General features: G+C 42.8%; 1 protein-coding gene across 1 annotated transcript in view; it reads right to left on the reverse strand.

Moving 5' to 3' along the window:
• Positions 1 to 3,088: 3,088 nt before the first annotated feature.
• LOC134611100 (aldehyde dehydrogenase family 3 member B1-like) overlaps positions 3,089 to 15,798 on the reverse strand; it is a 21,983-nt gene continuing 9,273 nt past the window's right edge. Inside the window, exons 5-11 of the mRNA XM_063454669.1 lie at positions 14,668 to 14,788; positions 12,669 to 12,754; positions 12,007 to 12,088; positions 11,097 to 11,483; positions 9,738 to 9,904; positions 4,044 to 4,143; positions 3,089 to 3,350 (exon numbers count right to left, since the gene is read on the reverse strand). Coding sequence (XP_063310739.1) covers positions 3,148 to 3,350; positions 4,044 to 4,143; positions 9,738 to 9,904; positions 11,097 to 11,483; positions 12,007 to 12,088; positions 12,669 to 12,754; positions 14,668 to 14,788 — 1,146 coding nt within the window. The 3' untranslated portion in view covers positions 3,089 to 3,147. The remainder of the gene's footprint in view (positions 3,351 to 4,043; positions 4,144 to 9,737; positions 9,905 to 11,096; positions 11,484 to 12,006; positions 12,089 to 12,668; positions 12,755 to 14,667; positions 14,789 to 15,798) is intronic.

Genomic DNA, 15,798 nt, shown 5'->3' on the forward strand with positions numbered 1-15,798 from the left:
GAAAAGAAGGGAGAGAAAGAAAGAAGGAACTGAAGTCGAGGGAAGGAAAATAATGTGCAGTATAGTGAAGTACTATGGAGATATAGCTGATCGTGCAGTATCGATAGACCCTGAGGGTGCTGAAGATTCTCGTGATGGTTACTATATAAACCTGAAAGGAGATGAAATTAAGGCGTTGTGCCAAGAAAACGTCGTAGCAGCTGACGGAGAGAGGAGGGTGAAATTAGCAAGGTAGTGAGTAACAAAACGATTGTTACGGGTAGTGAGTACGAATGAAGAGTTGTGAGTGGAGCCGTGGCCTGACGAGGCAAGGCAGGAATCAAGCCCCCGTACCCCAAACATGTAACAACGTGGCCTAGTAGAGGCAGTTGTTAGGAAACACAATGAAACCAAACCTGATAGAAACAGGTGATAATCGTTTAACAAAGGCCAATTGTGTAACAATTGTAGGAAATGTGAACGAAAGCACATTTATACCAGATAGAAACAGGCGGCAATAGTGAACCAGTAATTGTCTACTGCTAGCAGATGACAAAATGAAACAAATAGTAACTGTGATTGTCGGTTCGATACCTCATCGTGTAACAAGGTGGCCTTGTCGAGGCAGTTGTTTGAGGTGTGGACGAAACAAAATTGTACCTGATAGAAATAGGCAATAATAGCGACCTAGTGATTGTCTAATGGTAACAAATGACAGTATGCAACATTAATAGAAATCAGCGGGGAATGTCAAATGGCGGTTACGCCTGAACCTGAGGTAATTCGATGCATGTATAACAGGAGTTGCATAAGTGTAAGCGTAATCTGGGAGATAAAACAAATCCAACATATACACAGTGTTTAGTTAGATTAACTTGACCCAATAAAACAGTACATGCATGGCGTCAGGCATTTAGTGGTATTACGTGGGATGCACCAATAGAAGAAACACCATTAACAACCTGAAAACAGGACGGCAGAGAAGCTACACATTATACAGAACAAAACAGCAAATACCATCAAACCACTAGGTGGAGATACCAGCCGAATGACTAGGACTTTGCACTGATACATTAAAACATAATGGAAAGTATGCCCAAAACCTCCAATTTAGAAATATTGCGCTGATATACGAAAAACATTATGGAAAGTAGGAGTGAAAACTTACGTAGCCAATATGTCGTGCATGATATAATAAAATTACTGGCATCCCTTCCTTTACCCTCTCCGTAGGAAAGCATAGCCCCTATAACAACATGAGTCTGAACCCAAGTGGATTAATATATAAATAACCATAGCAAGATTAACGTTTGGACCGGAAATTAATGAGTCCGTGAAGGGGTGAGGGGGGGGGGGGGGGGGTGTAGGACCCCGACCCCCCAGACGGGTGATTGAAAGTGACCGCCTAGGTGCTGGCGAGAGGGGAGCGTGGGTGGTCCCTGGTAAGATTTATGTGACTACCAAGTAGCAACGAAATTCATAAAATACAACCTAACCTTTTAGCATAGATTAAGTTGACAAGACTGTTGTCCCAACCAAATGCTGCAATAGGTAAACAGCTTGTTCACTAGAACTGCCATAATGGTAGATAGAGAAACAAGTGAAATACAGCAGTTAACTGTATTATTTAAGTTAAATACGTAGCTTAGTATCTCATCTGTAGTCAGAGATTGACTATTTTAGCCTGAATTTTTTACGTCTGATCAAGTCACTGTTTAGGCAGTAACCCCCATATTGAATTTGCATGAAAGGTGCTCTGCGAGCATCCTGTGCCCACACTCTCCTAAAATCCTGATGAGTTTGTAAACAGTCTATTTATATAGTGTATTGATGCTGCACTGAGTGTATAGATGGAGCTGCATCAGTAGAAGGAACTTGCAACAGAATTATTCATTGAAGAACAGTGATGTAATGGTATTTCACATTTATACATTCCTCTAACAGCCTACAAAAGGTATAGATGTAAGTGTAGTACAGTACAGCAGAGTTTTAAGTCAGGGTTTGCACAATGGTAATTTTTAAAATGCGAACGGCGGGAATAGCCCGAAGGTGGCTATACCCGCCGGTACCTGGACTTCAGCTGGAAGCGTTTCGGCAGAGTTTCCCCGAACGGAGGGGGGAGCTCTGAACCGGCGGGACGTGTGGCCGGAAACCGGAAGTGCGGGGTCATCGAGGAGGACCAGTGAACCCGGAAGTTCGGCTGTCACGAAAGCGAGGTGAACAGCGTGCGTACGGCAGGTAGGAAGGGGGGGAGTAGCGTTTATATGGAACGCTTAACTCCTCCCACAAATACAGGCCTTACGGCCTTAAACATGTCCGAATGAGGGCCAGATACAATAAGCAGATTGCATGAACCTGAATGAGGTATCACAGTGATGCTATGTATTATTGAAATATGCCCAATTTGTGTTAGTAGTCAAATTCACCATATCCAAATAAGGGCCTAATACGTACTCAACAACGACTGCCACCCAAATGCATTTGTTGAATGAACAAACTGGACAAGGACACAGCTAATTTTTACTCGGGTTAAAATGAATACTTGCGTAGGCTGTACTAAACCAAGACCAACTTGTTTGAAGTTTCGGTAGTTTGTGTTGATAACCTTTGAACTGCAAGTAGATGGTTCTTCACTGAATCAGAGCATGGGGGGGTGGACTGTGTATTTATAGGCCGGATAAACCCTCCTGCAACTTCAGGCTCACTAATAAAATAGATTAATTGCTTACCCATACAGCTACTGCACTTTGTCCAGCGTTGTAGGTACACCAAGAGATAAATCCGTGGCAAGTCCTCTTCCAGGACAGTGCCATCTTATTCAAAAAGAAACACAAGCCAAGTAGCTTAAGTTTTAAATACAGTTTAATAAAAAAAAATATTAAATTATACAAGTAGAAGAAATAAATTAAATGCTAGGTTTACAAATATCTTTGTTTAGGATTGATAATTTGGTCAAACCAACATCTCCTAAAACATTGTTTATAAAAGTCTTTTGATTGAGCACTTGTTTCACTGCTACAGAGATATCTTTGCCTGCATTAGATGTTATTGTAATATATTCAAAGGTCTACACAGAACCATGAATGTACAAGAATATGGATGGCTTTTGGCTAGTTTGCCAAAGTCCACACCGCGTGCTTACAGAACTGATAATTTCCTCAGCTGCAGTTATAAGATGGAGCACCAATTGGAATTCTTCTTCTTGGAAACCGTGCAGGCCCATTTCATGAGCCGAAGTGTTTTTTCTGCATAGGGTGGGTAGCGAAGATAAGTGACACACTCGACAATGTTGTTCCTTAACACATAGGCACGGCTGTGAGAGAAAGTATCAAAGCTATATTTGCCTTTATAGATCCCTACACCACTGTTTCCTGGAAGAGAAAAAAAACATTAAAGTACATTTAGGAGAGAAGATTGCTCTATAGATAACGCTCTGCAAGATCTGAGCCTTGTTATAGATTTTGAAAATTTTAATATGTAAAAAAAAAAAAAAATACAAGTTTCAATAAGATAATAAGTGTAAATTACTGACATGCTGTTGCAGTAAGGAAGAAATAAAATATCAAAAATAAGTCTAAACTCCCCAGACGTATTAAAATCGGCTGGTAATTTGCACTCCCTGTTGGAAAGAAAGCATTGTATCCATCATTGCTTGTACACCTCTACAAAGGCATATTGCGTAAGTGCTTAACAGCAGTCAGGTGAGGGTCATTTATTCAAATTTAGATTTCTTACCCAAAAGGCTATTCACAAAAGAGGCATTCACACTTACAATCCACAAAATCTCTGTAGAACAACTAACCAAACCATAGATGAGTAAGTTTGTTTCCTCCCCCCATTTGATTAGTCAAAGAGATAAATGACATCCAAATTCCCAACATTCATGTTATCCAATTTCCATGATACATAAAATGGGAATGACACTCATAACTCTTAGTTCCCCCAAATCAGGCTAAAACTACACCAACTTTAAGCAGGGACAATTGAGTATAAAATAAACCATAGAAATGTACAATGATCTTTCATCCGGTTATCTCTTTTTAAACTTTGTGGCTTTTTCTCACCTATTCCCCCACATGGCAGGCTTGTATACAAGTTCTGGATCATGTTGTCATTTGAGCAGAAGCTTCCACTTGAGGTGCAGTACATGATTTGTGATATGACCTGAAAACAGAGGTCGAGGTCAGCTCTGTGTGTAAATACCATCAGAGGGGATGTCCTTAGCACACACTACTTCTCTCTCAAGTGAATGATAATTTGCTAATCTGGTGCTGTAGATTGGTTCTGATAAGTTCGGAAAAACAAGGATTTCCTCATCGGTACCAATGAGGAACCAACCAAATTCTGAACGCATCTGGCTCTAGTAAATATGAGAATTGCCAATGTGGTTGGAATTTGGACTAGGCAGACCACACAGGGTGATTGCGGTTGACGTAACTTTGGTACAGGGAGTGAGGCAGGAGCCAAATGGTTAGATTTGGTAGTCCTGCCAAAAGGTTAGATTTGGTAGTCCTACCAAAAAGGTGTATAAATATGGCAGAGGGGACAAGTATTCTGTGAAATAAATATTTTTCAAATATTTCTACATCTACTTCATTTAAAAAACATGAAAAAAGTCATCTCTTAATTACACGGTGCAAAGATTCTTATACTAAAATTAAACAAGTTTAAAAATGTTAAATTCTGGTGATAGTGGTCTTAACGCAATACTAGTTATGAACAAAAACACTGAAATAGGAGAACAAAGTTTTGCTCATAACATACTATTACTACTACTAAAAAAATTAAAAATTAATAAATAAGCAGGGGAAGAGAGACACACTCAAAATAGATTCACATAGTCTAGGTTGCCTCGTGTCTACAATTTCAATTCATTTTGGAGGCTATAGAACAAAAATGGCAAGCACTGAATTGTGGTTTTAAAACCAAGCCTTGGATAAATTATGCGTGCTGACTAACTTTAATCGCAGTCACAGAAAAATAAAAAGTACATGTTGTATGAAGTAGGCCCATCAGGGTATTTAATGATCTGCATTTTGACATTTTTCATGTAACCATTTTGCCTCCAAACCATCAAAAAGCCATATTAGAGACATTTAAACCCACCTGCTAATGACATTCATTGCAACAACATATCACAGAGTATATGAGGAAGGGATGAATACATATTATACTCAAACAGTCCAAAGTAAATAAATTCATGTTTCTGCATTGGTTATAAATCCACAGGCTTTACAGCTCCTGCGGTGATGGATGCCCAAACCATAATGCTCCTTTTGTTGCCTTTGATCCAGGATACAAAATTGTAAAAATGATGGGTCTACCCACATATCTTGGCTGGGGAGAATTGCAGTGGTAAAAATGAATATTTTACCTAGGCTACTCTACATATTTCACACAGCTCCACAGGTGATTCCACAAACATTTTTCAAGACGCTCAAAATGGCAATCACACAATACATTTGGAGAGGGGAGAAGGCCTGCATTGGCTTTGATAAACTCTGCTTACCAAGAAGCTGGGGGGGGGGGGGATTAGCCCCAGGGCCGCCATCAGGGGGTGACAACCATGACTGTTGTCACGGGCCCGGACTGCTCTGGCAGTCCTGGGCCCCTCTTTCTTTCTCTGCACACATAGATGGCGAATATCGCCATCTATGTGTGCAGCCGCGGGCCCCCGGCTCCCTGTTACCAGCACCCAGCTTCTCCTCTTCTCGCTTATAATAACTCTCGCGAGACCCGGTTGCCATGGCAACGCTCCGCGGGTCTCGCGAGAGTTATTGGAGGCATTGAGCTGAAAGTGAAAAAGATGTGTGCTGGGCCCCCCTTCATGCCACCGGACCACCAAGGATGGAATCTCCCCCCTCCCTGGACACAGGTAAGAAGCAGGGAGGGGGGAGAAACATTTAATTAAGTTAATATACAATTATAAAATTAATGTAAAAATGCCACTTTCCCCACCCCTCCCCCTCCACAGATTGCACATTTACACACATACACACACACACACGCACACTGCATCCACTACACTGACACACACACTGCATCCACTACACTGACACACACACTGCATCCACTACACTGACACACACACTGCATCCACTACACTGACACACACACTGCATCCACTACACTGACACACACACTGCATCCACTACACTGACACACACACTGCATCCACTACACTGACACACACACTGCATCCACTACACTGACACACACACTGCATCCACTACACTGACACAGACACTGCATCCACTACACTGACACAGACACTGCATCCACTACACTGACACAGACACTGCATCCACTACACTGACACAGACACTGCATCCACTACACTGACACACACACTGCATACACTAATACAACACACTCTGCATACACTACCCTGACACACACTCTGCATACACTAGTACAACACATGCTGCATTCACTACACACTAACACACTCTCTGCATTCACTACACACTAACACACACACACACACTCTGCATTCACTACACATTGACACACTGCATTCACTGCACTAACACACACACTACATTCATTACACTGACACACACTCTGCATTCACTACACACTAACACACACTGAATTCACTACACACTGACACACACTACATTCACTACACTGACACACACTACGCATTAACTATACACACAGCATCCACTACACAAACATCCTGTATTCACAGTACACACACTACATCCACCACACATTGAAACACTCTGCATTCACTATACACAGACACTGCGTCTAATACACACCCTACATCCACTACAGACACTGCATCCACTAAACACAATGCATCTAGTACACACAAACTACATCACTGTACACACACTACATCCACTACTCAAGCACACTCTGCATTCAGTATACACACTGCATCCGCTACACAAACACACACTCTGCATTCACTGCACAAACAGTATCTAATACACACAAACACTACATCCATTACACACATTTCACTTCCACTATACACACCACATTCAGTCCCGCATCATTGTCAGTGGAATAGGTAGGGCGGGGGCGGGCCCGGGGGCCCCAGACCTTGTGCTTTGTCAGGGGCCCCAAAATTTCTGATGGCGGCCCTGATTAGCCCTACCCGACATCAGACGGTATCACCAGGCAACGGTACTGCAGAGACTCAAGGAACTCCACACGGACACACCTAACAAAAGATGGGTAACACTCTGGAGGGACTCCACTGAGAAAAGACTGCACACACTGATTTGGCATAGAGAAGCAGACGCACAGATATTTTGGGGGGAGGAATCCCCACTCACGCACACCCTGAGACACTGGAATATGTTAAGGAAAGGACAGCAGATCTCACCCAAACCCAGCCCGCTGATACCGATCACATACAACCCTAATCTAGGAAACAGCCTCCCACCGTCGGCTTGGCCAATGGAGAACCAAGACGGATAGATACCCATATATGCAACTCTAAGCAACACGGGAGTGAAACCACTGCGTGACATATCGGAAGAGAGGCACCAATTCCATTACGCCCAACTGACTCACTACTACCACAATCTACCACATAGAGCCCAAATACATAGGGACCTCACATGGTTCGAGAACCTATGCACACAGACACCAGAGACAGAAGGAAGGGTCTCCATGATATATCAAAGCATACTGACAGGACAAAGAACAGAAAACACCTTATACAAAAGGCAGTGGGAGGAATCCTTTGCGGATACCCAGTGGGAAAAGATCTTAATACTACAACACAAAAGCTCCACTAGCTCCCACTACCAGGAAGTAAACTATAAGCTTCTCACGCACTGGTATCGCACACCCTGATTAACCGCTACACACCAACCATTCCGAACATCTGCTGGAGATGCGGAAACGGCCCCGGAACCTTTAAGCACATCTGGTGGGACTGTGATAAAATAAAACCGTACTGGGAGAACATTGAACAGGAAATAGGACACATCCTAGGAGACCCTACAGAGCTGACAATGGGGGCTGCCCTCATACACCACACAGAACGACCCATACCCTCTTATAAAAAGTAAATCCTGAGACACCTGCTAAATGCGGCTAAATCCCTAATCCCATTGCATTGGAGTAAAGAACATATACCCACAATAGAACAATGCAAGAATAAAGTAGAAGACATAAGAAGAGCGGAAGCCAAAATAGCAGAAACAATAGGCAAGGAGGATAGACACACAGAATTATGGACACCCTGGATATTGTATATCGCTTAAGACACGACACAAAAAGAGTGCACCCAACCGGGAGAGCCGGAATGAGCGTAGGAGGGGGCTCGGACGCGCCTCGGGGAGAGAGAGACACCCTCCCTCCCCACCCCCCCTTCGTCCTCCCGCCCACCCCCCTCCCTCCCCTCAAGGGGAGAAGATCTCCACATACACATAACAAAGATAAAGAAGAAAAGGGAGACACTTACACTAGAAGCTGATATGAAACACGGCTAGAGCAGAGAGACACGAACTCCAAAGTGGAGGACACATGACAAACACAGCAACCACGGAGCACACAAAGAAGCAACACACGCAAGAAACACACAGTGAGCGACCAAAGACATAGCAGCAAATAAACGAAAAAACAAAAACACATATATATATATATATATATATATATCTAGATAAATGACAAATAAATTAATAATATGAACAACTACAGACGCAAAAAAAAAAAAAAACCTCTTACTAAACAACATAACTGGACAAGGGAAAAGGAGAAGTAGTAAGGAGACATGAAACAAACGATAAGATATACAGATGGAACAGACATGACTCCATACGATAGGACTACGGGCACACGACAAAACGCGAAATCAGGCCCACACACACTAATGCTACCATAAAACAGACAGACACCAACAAAAAGCAAAACGGAGCCTACAACAAAACGGAGCCTACAAAAAGCGAAACAGGGAGGAAACCAAATTAAAAAAAAAACAAAAAACAGAGGGACAGACTGAGCACACCCATAATGACTAGACCTGGCACACCAGACAAAACGCAGCAACATGCGGAGTAGGCCACACGAAAATGACTCAAGCCCATTCAGACATCGGCATGACGCTCTCATGCACAGTAGGCTACATGCAAGCTAAGGCCCATAACCAACAGGGGAAAAAAATGCTAACTCGCACGCGACCCACGAGCCTACACACCGCACCAAACAAAGGGTAACCGACTGCCCACACACTCTTCAATATCCCTGACACATACACAGCAACAGAGGGACTGAACAGAGACTGGAATGTCTCCCGCTCCAACGCCCACGATTAAGTTAACGCCTAGGTAAACAGTAAGAATTGGTGAAGTTAAAAACCATATATGCAACCCTAGAAATTATAAGGGACCTGCGTGTCCGGCAACATTGTGGGCCTGCAAGCCCGAGAGCATACCCGCACGTCATGCTACCTACGCTAATGAATGGTGCTCATGCTGTTGTAGATCGTGATATGTCTCCTGGGACCTGCGAGTCCTATTTTTTCTCAACTTTGACAACACAAATAAAAACAGATTTACAAAAAAAAAAAAAAAGGGTCTATTCAGGTTTGTAAATTAATCACCAAAAAAAAAAAATATCTACATAGCAAATATAATTTAACATCTGTGATAATGTGCACAGATAGTATAACTGACAAAAGTATATTATTTACACTAAGGATGGTCAAATATGCAATAATAAACAGGTTTGGAAATATATTCATGCACTTATGAAATATAGGAGGTCTGAGTGTGTCCACTCAAACTACATACCTCTGGATTGCCTGAGTGTACGTATATAGTAAGAGGTCTGCCTTTTTTGTTTATGAAACTTATTGCTTCTTCGAGGGTTTGTGCTGTGAAAATGGGTAGGATTGGCCCAAGAATTTCTTGTTCCATGATGGCATCAGACTCTTGTACATCCGTCAGCACTGTTGGAGCTGCAAGACAGACATATTGCCATTTCCATACTACAAAAGGGGTAAATTCACAATTTTTTTTCTTAAAGGCATTACACATTCTGACCACTTGTTTATTATTAAAATTATGTTCTAGATAAGTAATAATTATAGGAATATAAAAACTGGCAGAGTCGCATAAAGATTTTGAAGATCTTTTAGAACTGCAGTTTGACCAGACTCCCCATGTACAGTGCCCAGCCAGTAAATCTTTACATGGAGAGCATGGTGATGTGATACAATATCTCATCTAAAGGGAACTACACAAAAAGAACAAGACATATGCTGCTCCAACAGGATTAAGAACCTTTACTGATAGAAGGCACTACAGCCGTACCTCCCACGTTTTTTGTAACTGGCAGAGGTGTTGCTGGAGGGGAACTTTCAAGATACATTTTTAAGAATACATCTACTCTACTACAATCTCTCGCTCTTCAAGCTCTCAGAGTCTATAGGTCCGTCTTACAAACCCCACAGCTCTCATCTCTAAGAATTCAGAAACGGAATCCTCTGTTCAGGACTCATTTGTTCACTCCTTTCCTTCTCTTACTAGGAGACAGACTGCTTGCTCCTGGTATGCATTCTGGGACAGAGAAAGATGGATATAGTGAGTGTAGCGGAGGGGACATGTTACACGATGATAGGATGTGGAGATGTAAAAACAACAAAAACAGTAAGAGCACTGGCACAATGCACAACGTCAACATTACGCAATGGCAAAACTACCACGGTTGCAAGGGGCACAGCTGCGACAAGGCCTGTCACTCAAGGAGAAACACACGGAGGACCTGGGGGAGAGACACAGAGGGGCAGATGTCTAGTGGGGTTAGATTGAATGGCCATGAAGAATTTGAGGAGTACATTAGTGTTCAGAGTTATTACTGTGGAAAGGAACACACATGTTTATTAAAATCGCCCAAGATTACCATTTTGTAATTAGGCAGAAAGTAGATTGGTTTGTGTGCGCAATAATCAGCATGTCTTGAACGGAACAGCATCATACAGGAAGTGTGCCAAATTTTTGCTGTCAGTGTCCTTAACATTTGGCTCTTTAAGCAAATGCCTAGTCTGCCTTAGAGAAAATCCTGCTCTATAGCTTAGCCATGCCTCAGATGCATTGTCTGTGGTACATACATTCACCCTAGTGCATTATGGATACACCAAAAACCCTCACCTATGTACCTTTCACCATCATCAGTCTGTCCTCCAAAAGCCACCTGACCGGATGACAACAAGTCTTTTACACGACGATAATGTTCTGTACTTGCCATACGACCATAATGAGGAGATTCCCGTGGATTCTTTCCATAAAAGTCTTGGACCCAATAGCACAGTTCATTGATGAGTCTGTTCTTAATATCTGGATGACATAGAACATATTCTGGAGCAAGTGAATTCTGACCAGAATTGATATACCGAGCCCATGCAATTCTACGAGCAGCTGTTATTATGTCGCATGATTTGTCTACGTAGCAAGGATTTTTTCCACCCAGAACCATGGTCACAGGGGTGAGGTATTTGGCTGCAGCTTGCATCACCTGTTTGCCAATCGTGCGGTCACCTGCACATAGCGAGACAGCACATATGCAGATTATTAAGACCTTCTATAAAGAAAACCTTTAAAAAAAATAAAAAATAAAAATTCCCAGAAATCACTCAAGTGACAAAAGGTTTCAAGTTGCTCTTGTATGTTGCCATTTACCAATGTTTGTATACGCTAGCAATTCTAGTTTTATATTCCCCATTTAAAACCAAGTCATTAATTTATTTAAAATATATAAGCACTTGCCGCCAGTTCCCAAGAAACTTGCAGTATCTGTAATGGCTGAAGTAGAATTAATAGAATGCGGTCATCGTTAAAATTCCTTAGAAAAACTATCAAAAAATTTTAATTGATATTTTAACACAATCAGAAGTTACATGACACACGCATATTCTATGTGTGAGTAAGTACAATGGACTATAACTTGTAGACGGCAAGCAAAAATATTTTCCATACCATTATTTAATATACCATGACGTACAGTAAGATACATGACCATCCTTGATTTCTGAAAGCCAGACAAGACGGAGTATAACATTACCTATGTAAAATACATGGTCAAATGTGTTCTCTAGAACTTCCATGAGGTCACCATGCTCTTCACTGATGACATGATAACAGCACTGTAAGGATATAAGAGGCATGGTAAGGTAAATCAGATAACACTACTTGCATAGTAAAAAAAGGAAAGCAATAGAAGGTGGTCTGACATCGTGTTACACGTTCTGTGTGTGTGGCCTTCATTAATAAAGAATGGTCACATGCGACTATTTTGCATAACCTGACAGATTAAACTCCCCCCCAATTTGATTTAGTGATCATTGCACTTTATCTGCATTTTAATCAACAACTAACTTCGCTTTCAGTATTACAGGGGACTGGAGGCCACCAATGAAATTTTGCCTAAATCAGACCCATGGCTTTTCAGGATCCTACTCGGAGCTCCAACCTAGATTAGCTCCCTCCGAGCAATACCCTGTTCATCAGTAGCATAGAAACATAGAATGTGACAGCAGATAAGAACCATTCGGCCCATCTAGTCTGCCCAATTTTCTAAAATACTTTCATTAGTCCCTGGCCTTATCTTATAGCTAGGATAGCCTTGATAGCATGTTCAAAAGGTGCATTTGGGCAAAAGGTTTTCGATGGATTGCAAACATTTTAGTTGGTGACCATTATACCCATCAAGCCTGCAGTACTCACGGTGTCCATGTACTGTGGAAGTAGCATGCGCAGCAGATTTGCAGTGTGAGAGTTGGTTTCTGAAGGTTTTAAAACCACACAGTTACCTACGATGGAGAGAAAATAGTGTAAAGTTTGAGGTCTTAAAAGGATGCTCTCTGAACACTCTGTGTATACTGTGGCGGGTCACCGCAACCAAGTACCATGCCCACAGAATGTTCATATATTTTGCCCTTGTGTTTCCAATGTTTATTCCCATGATTTTCCCTTGTAGTCTGTGTTCCCCCATGTAATTGTGATGTATTAGTGTATTACCTGCTCCCCGTCAGGTAACGGAACTGGTTCATCTCCCGAACGGGGACCACCCCGATAACTCGGTTAGAATGTTAGTATAGAACGTTCACACCTCATACCGAGGTGTGAAAACCACAAACTGTGCTTCCCCTGGGTGGCCGCCGGTTTGTAGAACCGAACGCCAACCTGCTGCACGGTTTCAGTTCGCCGATTTGGGGATTGCCCTACCTGCTCCTAACGGAGCTATAATCACCATTTGCGCCCTACCCGAGAGCTACGAGGCCAGGCTCGTGGCTGCCTGAGAACGCTCTCTTCAAGGCTGCCTAAATAGAGGTAACTGCCGGAGGCGCCAGCCCTAGCAGAATCCTTGGAGCTATGAGTCGGCTACACAGCCACAGGGGTCCCGCTGGCCGCCTGGAAGTCTGTGCCGACCAATGGGAGAAGGAGAGCCCATTCAAACTGGGTTTGCACCATTCTCCTGGTTGGCCGGCACGAGTGAATGGCGATTTGTTTCTGCAGGGCGCAGGTGACCAATCAGAGAAGGAGCGCCTGTTCAAACTGGGTTTTTTGCGCCCTTTCTCCTGATTGGGCGGCGAAACCCCTCTTCTCCCTGCGATCTGACTGGCACGATTTGGTTTTGCGCCTTTCAGCTGATTGGTTGTTGCTTGGTTTAGGCTTGAAGTTTGAATTCGCCGGACTAAACCAAGCAACTTCATGGAACTAATTTCGGGGATGTACGGAGCCTCGAGTCCCAGACTTTAGACGCTGATTTCCCGGGCTCTGTACATCCAATCGCCCCGCTTTTTGCAGATTTCCCAGATGGGACCCGGGGTTATATATATCTATGTGACCCCTTCCCGGGGTGCAGAGCCCCAAAAGGTTATCCCCTCCCCCCCTGTATGGAATATGTTTTAATGTGTGTCCCTGTGTACGGTTGGTATCTCCCAGAGCAGGAGATTGCCATCTGTAACCCAATCCCCTCCTGCCTGGGATTGTGTTAAACTGAATGGAGACCCCTGCAGGGGTCTGTGCATAAAGGCTGTGTGTTCCAAATAAATATTGTCACTATTTTAACCTACAGAACTGTTTCCTCTGGTTACTGGAGAGAAGGAAAATTTAACCCCTGCGTCTGCTGTTCCAGCTTGCAGGGGATGCAGCGGGGAAAGTCCTTGTAAGGACTAAGAGCTTCCAGGACCGAGTGCCCACCAGCCCTGGGAGCGCATTGAGCCAAGTCCCCTAACCATGTAGAGTCTGATCGGCTGAAGGAAGGGAACTCGCAGAAGTAAATCGGTCAGGTTACCAGGTGGTCTGCAACATATACTATACAATTTGAGAACCAACCGTGGTTGGTCAATCTGTAATGCTTCATTTCTTTTTGGATTAAGATAGATTGCACTGTTTGAAAGTCCCATGTACGTGCTAATTTGAGATTTTTAGAGTCCTGCCAAGTACAAGCCAGGACTTAAATGTTAATCGCTATTGAAAGCTTGGAGAATCCATGGCACATTCATCACTGGTGAATTTCTACTTGCAAAGCAAAATTTTCACTTGCCAGTGACTAGTAGAAATTTTGAGCCATTATATATTTATTATGGCTCAAAATTTCTATATATTTTTTTTATTTATTAGGAAAAACACTAGTCTTGTATTGCCATCTCTAGGCATTATTTTGCCTTAGACTGTACAAAGAAATCATATTGTATATTACGAAGGAATGTAATTTCACCGGCAGCAACTGCTCCAATCATGGGGATAAGACTGAGCTCAATTGGGAAACTCCAGCCACCGACAATCAGGACCAAACCTACAGGTTCCTTTTGCACAAAGCAGTTGTCAAGGAGGGAGACCTGCAGAAGAAACGCACAAAGATAGAAGGAATAATGGGATCTAGACGCCCAACATCGTGAGATTACCAGTTTATATAAACATGAAGGGTAGTATCATGTCCAATGTAACAAACCTATAGTATGCCGTTTTCATATTCATTTTACAGAACATCCAGCTGATGGTTTATAAACTATAAACAGTTAGAAATAGACCGATCGCTTGGTGGGAGGGGGCGGCACATCTTACATTTATAATATTGTTTGGTTCAGAACATAAAATATGTGTACTAACATTCCCCTCCCCCAGCATAGACCTGGCCTCTTACTTATTGGCTGCTCATTTTTTTCAGCTTTCTAAAAAAGGTACACGTCAAACACTATAATCTCTGGTGTACTTTTTTCCAAAAGTTATGATGCCTGTTGCTGTTGTGTCCCAGGCTCCCTTCACGTCCTTTATAGCTGCAACTTTAAGCCCAAGTTTCAACTCTTTTTTTTTCCATAAATACAATTGTATACATATTGCAATTTTACAGGTGAATGTGTGGGTGCAGGGGAGGGCTGGCAACAGTTGGTGTGTACAAAATGTACCCCTTCACAAAATATCCTACAGACCGGTGTGCGTGGTCCTAGACACAGTGCACAAGAGATGTATGGGTTTGTTGGATTTGTCACGTGTAAAAGATCATATCACTGGAACCTCCATCAGTATAACCTGCATGAGTAAGCACTCAGAAAAACTGTGCATGCATAGGAGACCCAGACTCCGCTTCCCATTAAGTCATTGCCTTAAATGACAACTGGTGTGTGTTATGAACATTTTGTCTTATCTCAGAAGTTGCTTGCAAACCACCACCTTGAGGGATATCTTACATATTTTCCTTAGTCCGGCTGCTTGGTCAAACTCAGCTACTACAGTCTAAAAGACATTCCATGCACATTTTCCATTTTCAACTTCCAGAAAAACAGTGTGTGGCTGAATCCCACACGTTCCATGCCAGCCCTCACATGCTACTGGCCTAGGGGCAAATGCC

Source organism: Pelobates fuscus, chromosome 5 (assembly GCF_036172605.1).
Source record: "Pelobates fuscus isolate aPelFus1 chromosome 5, aPelFus1.pri, whole genome shotgun sequence".
NCBI lineage: Eukaryota > Metazoa > Chordata > Amphibia > Anura > Pelobatidae > Pelobates > Pelobates fuscus.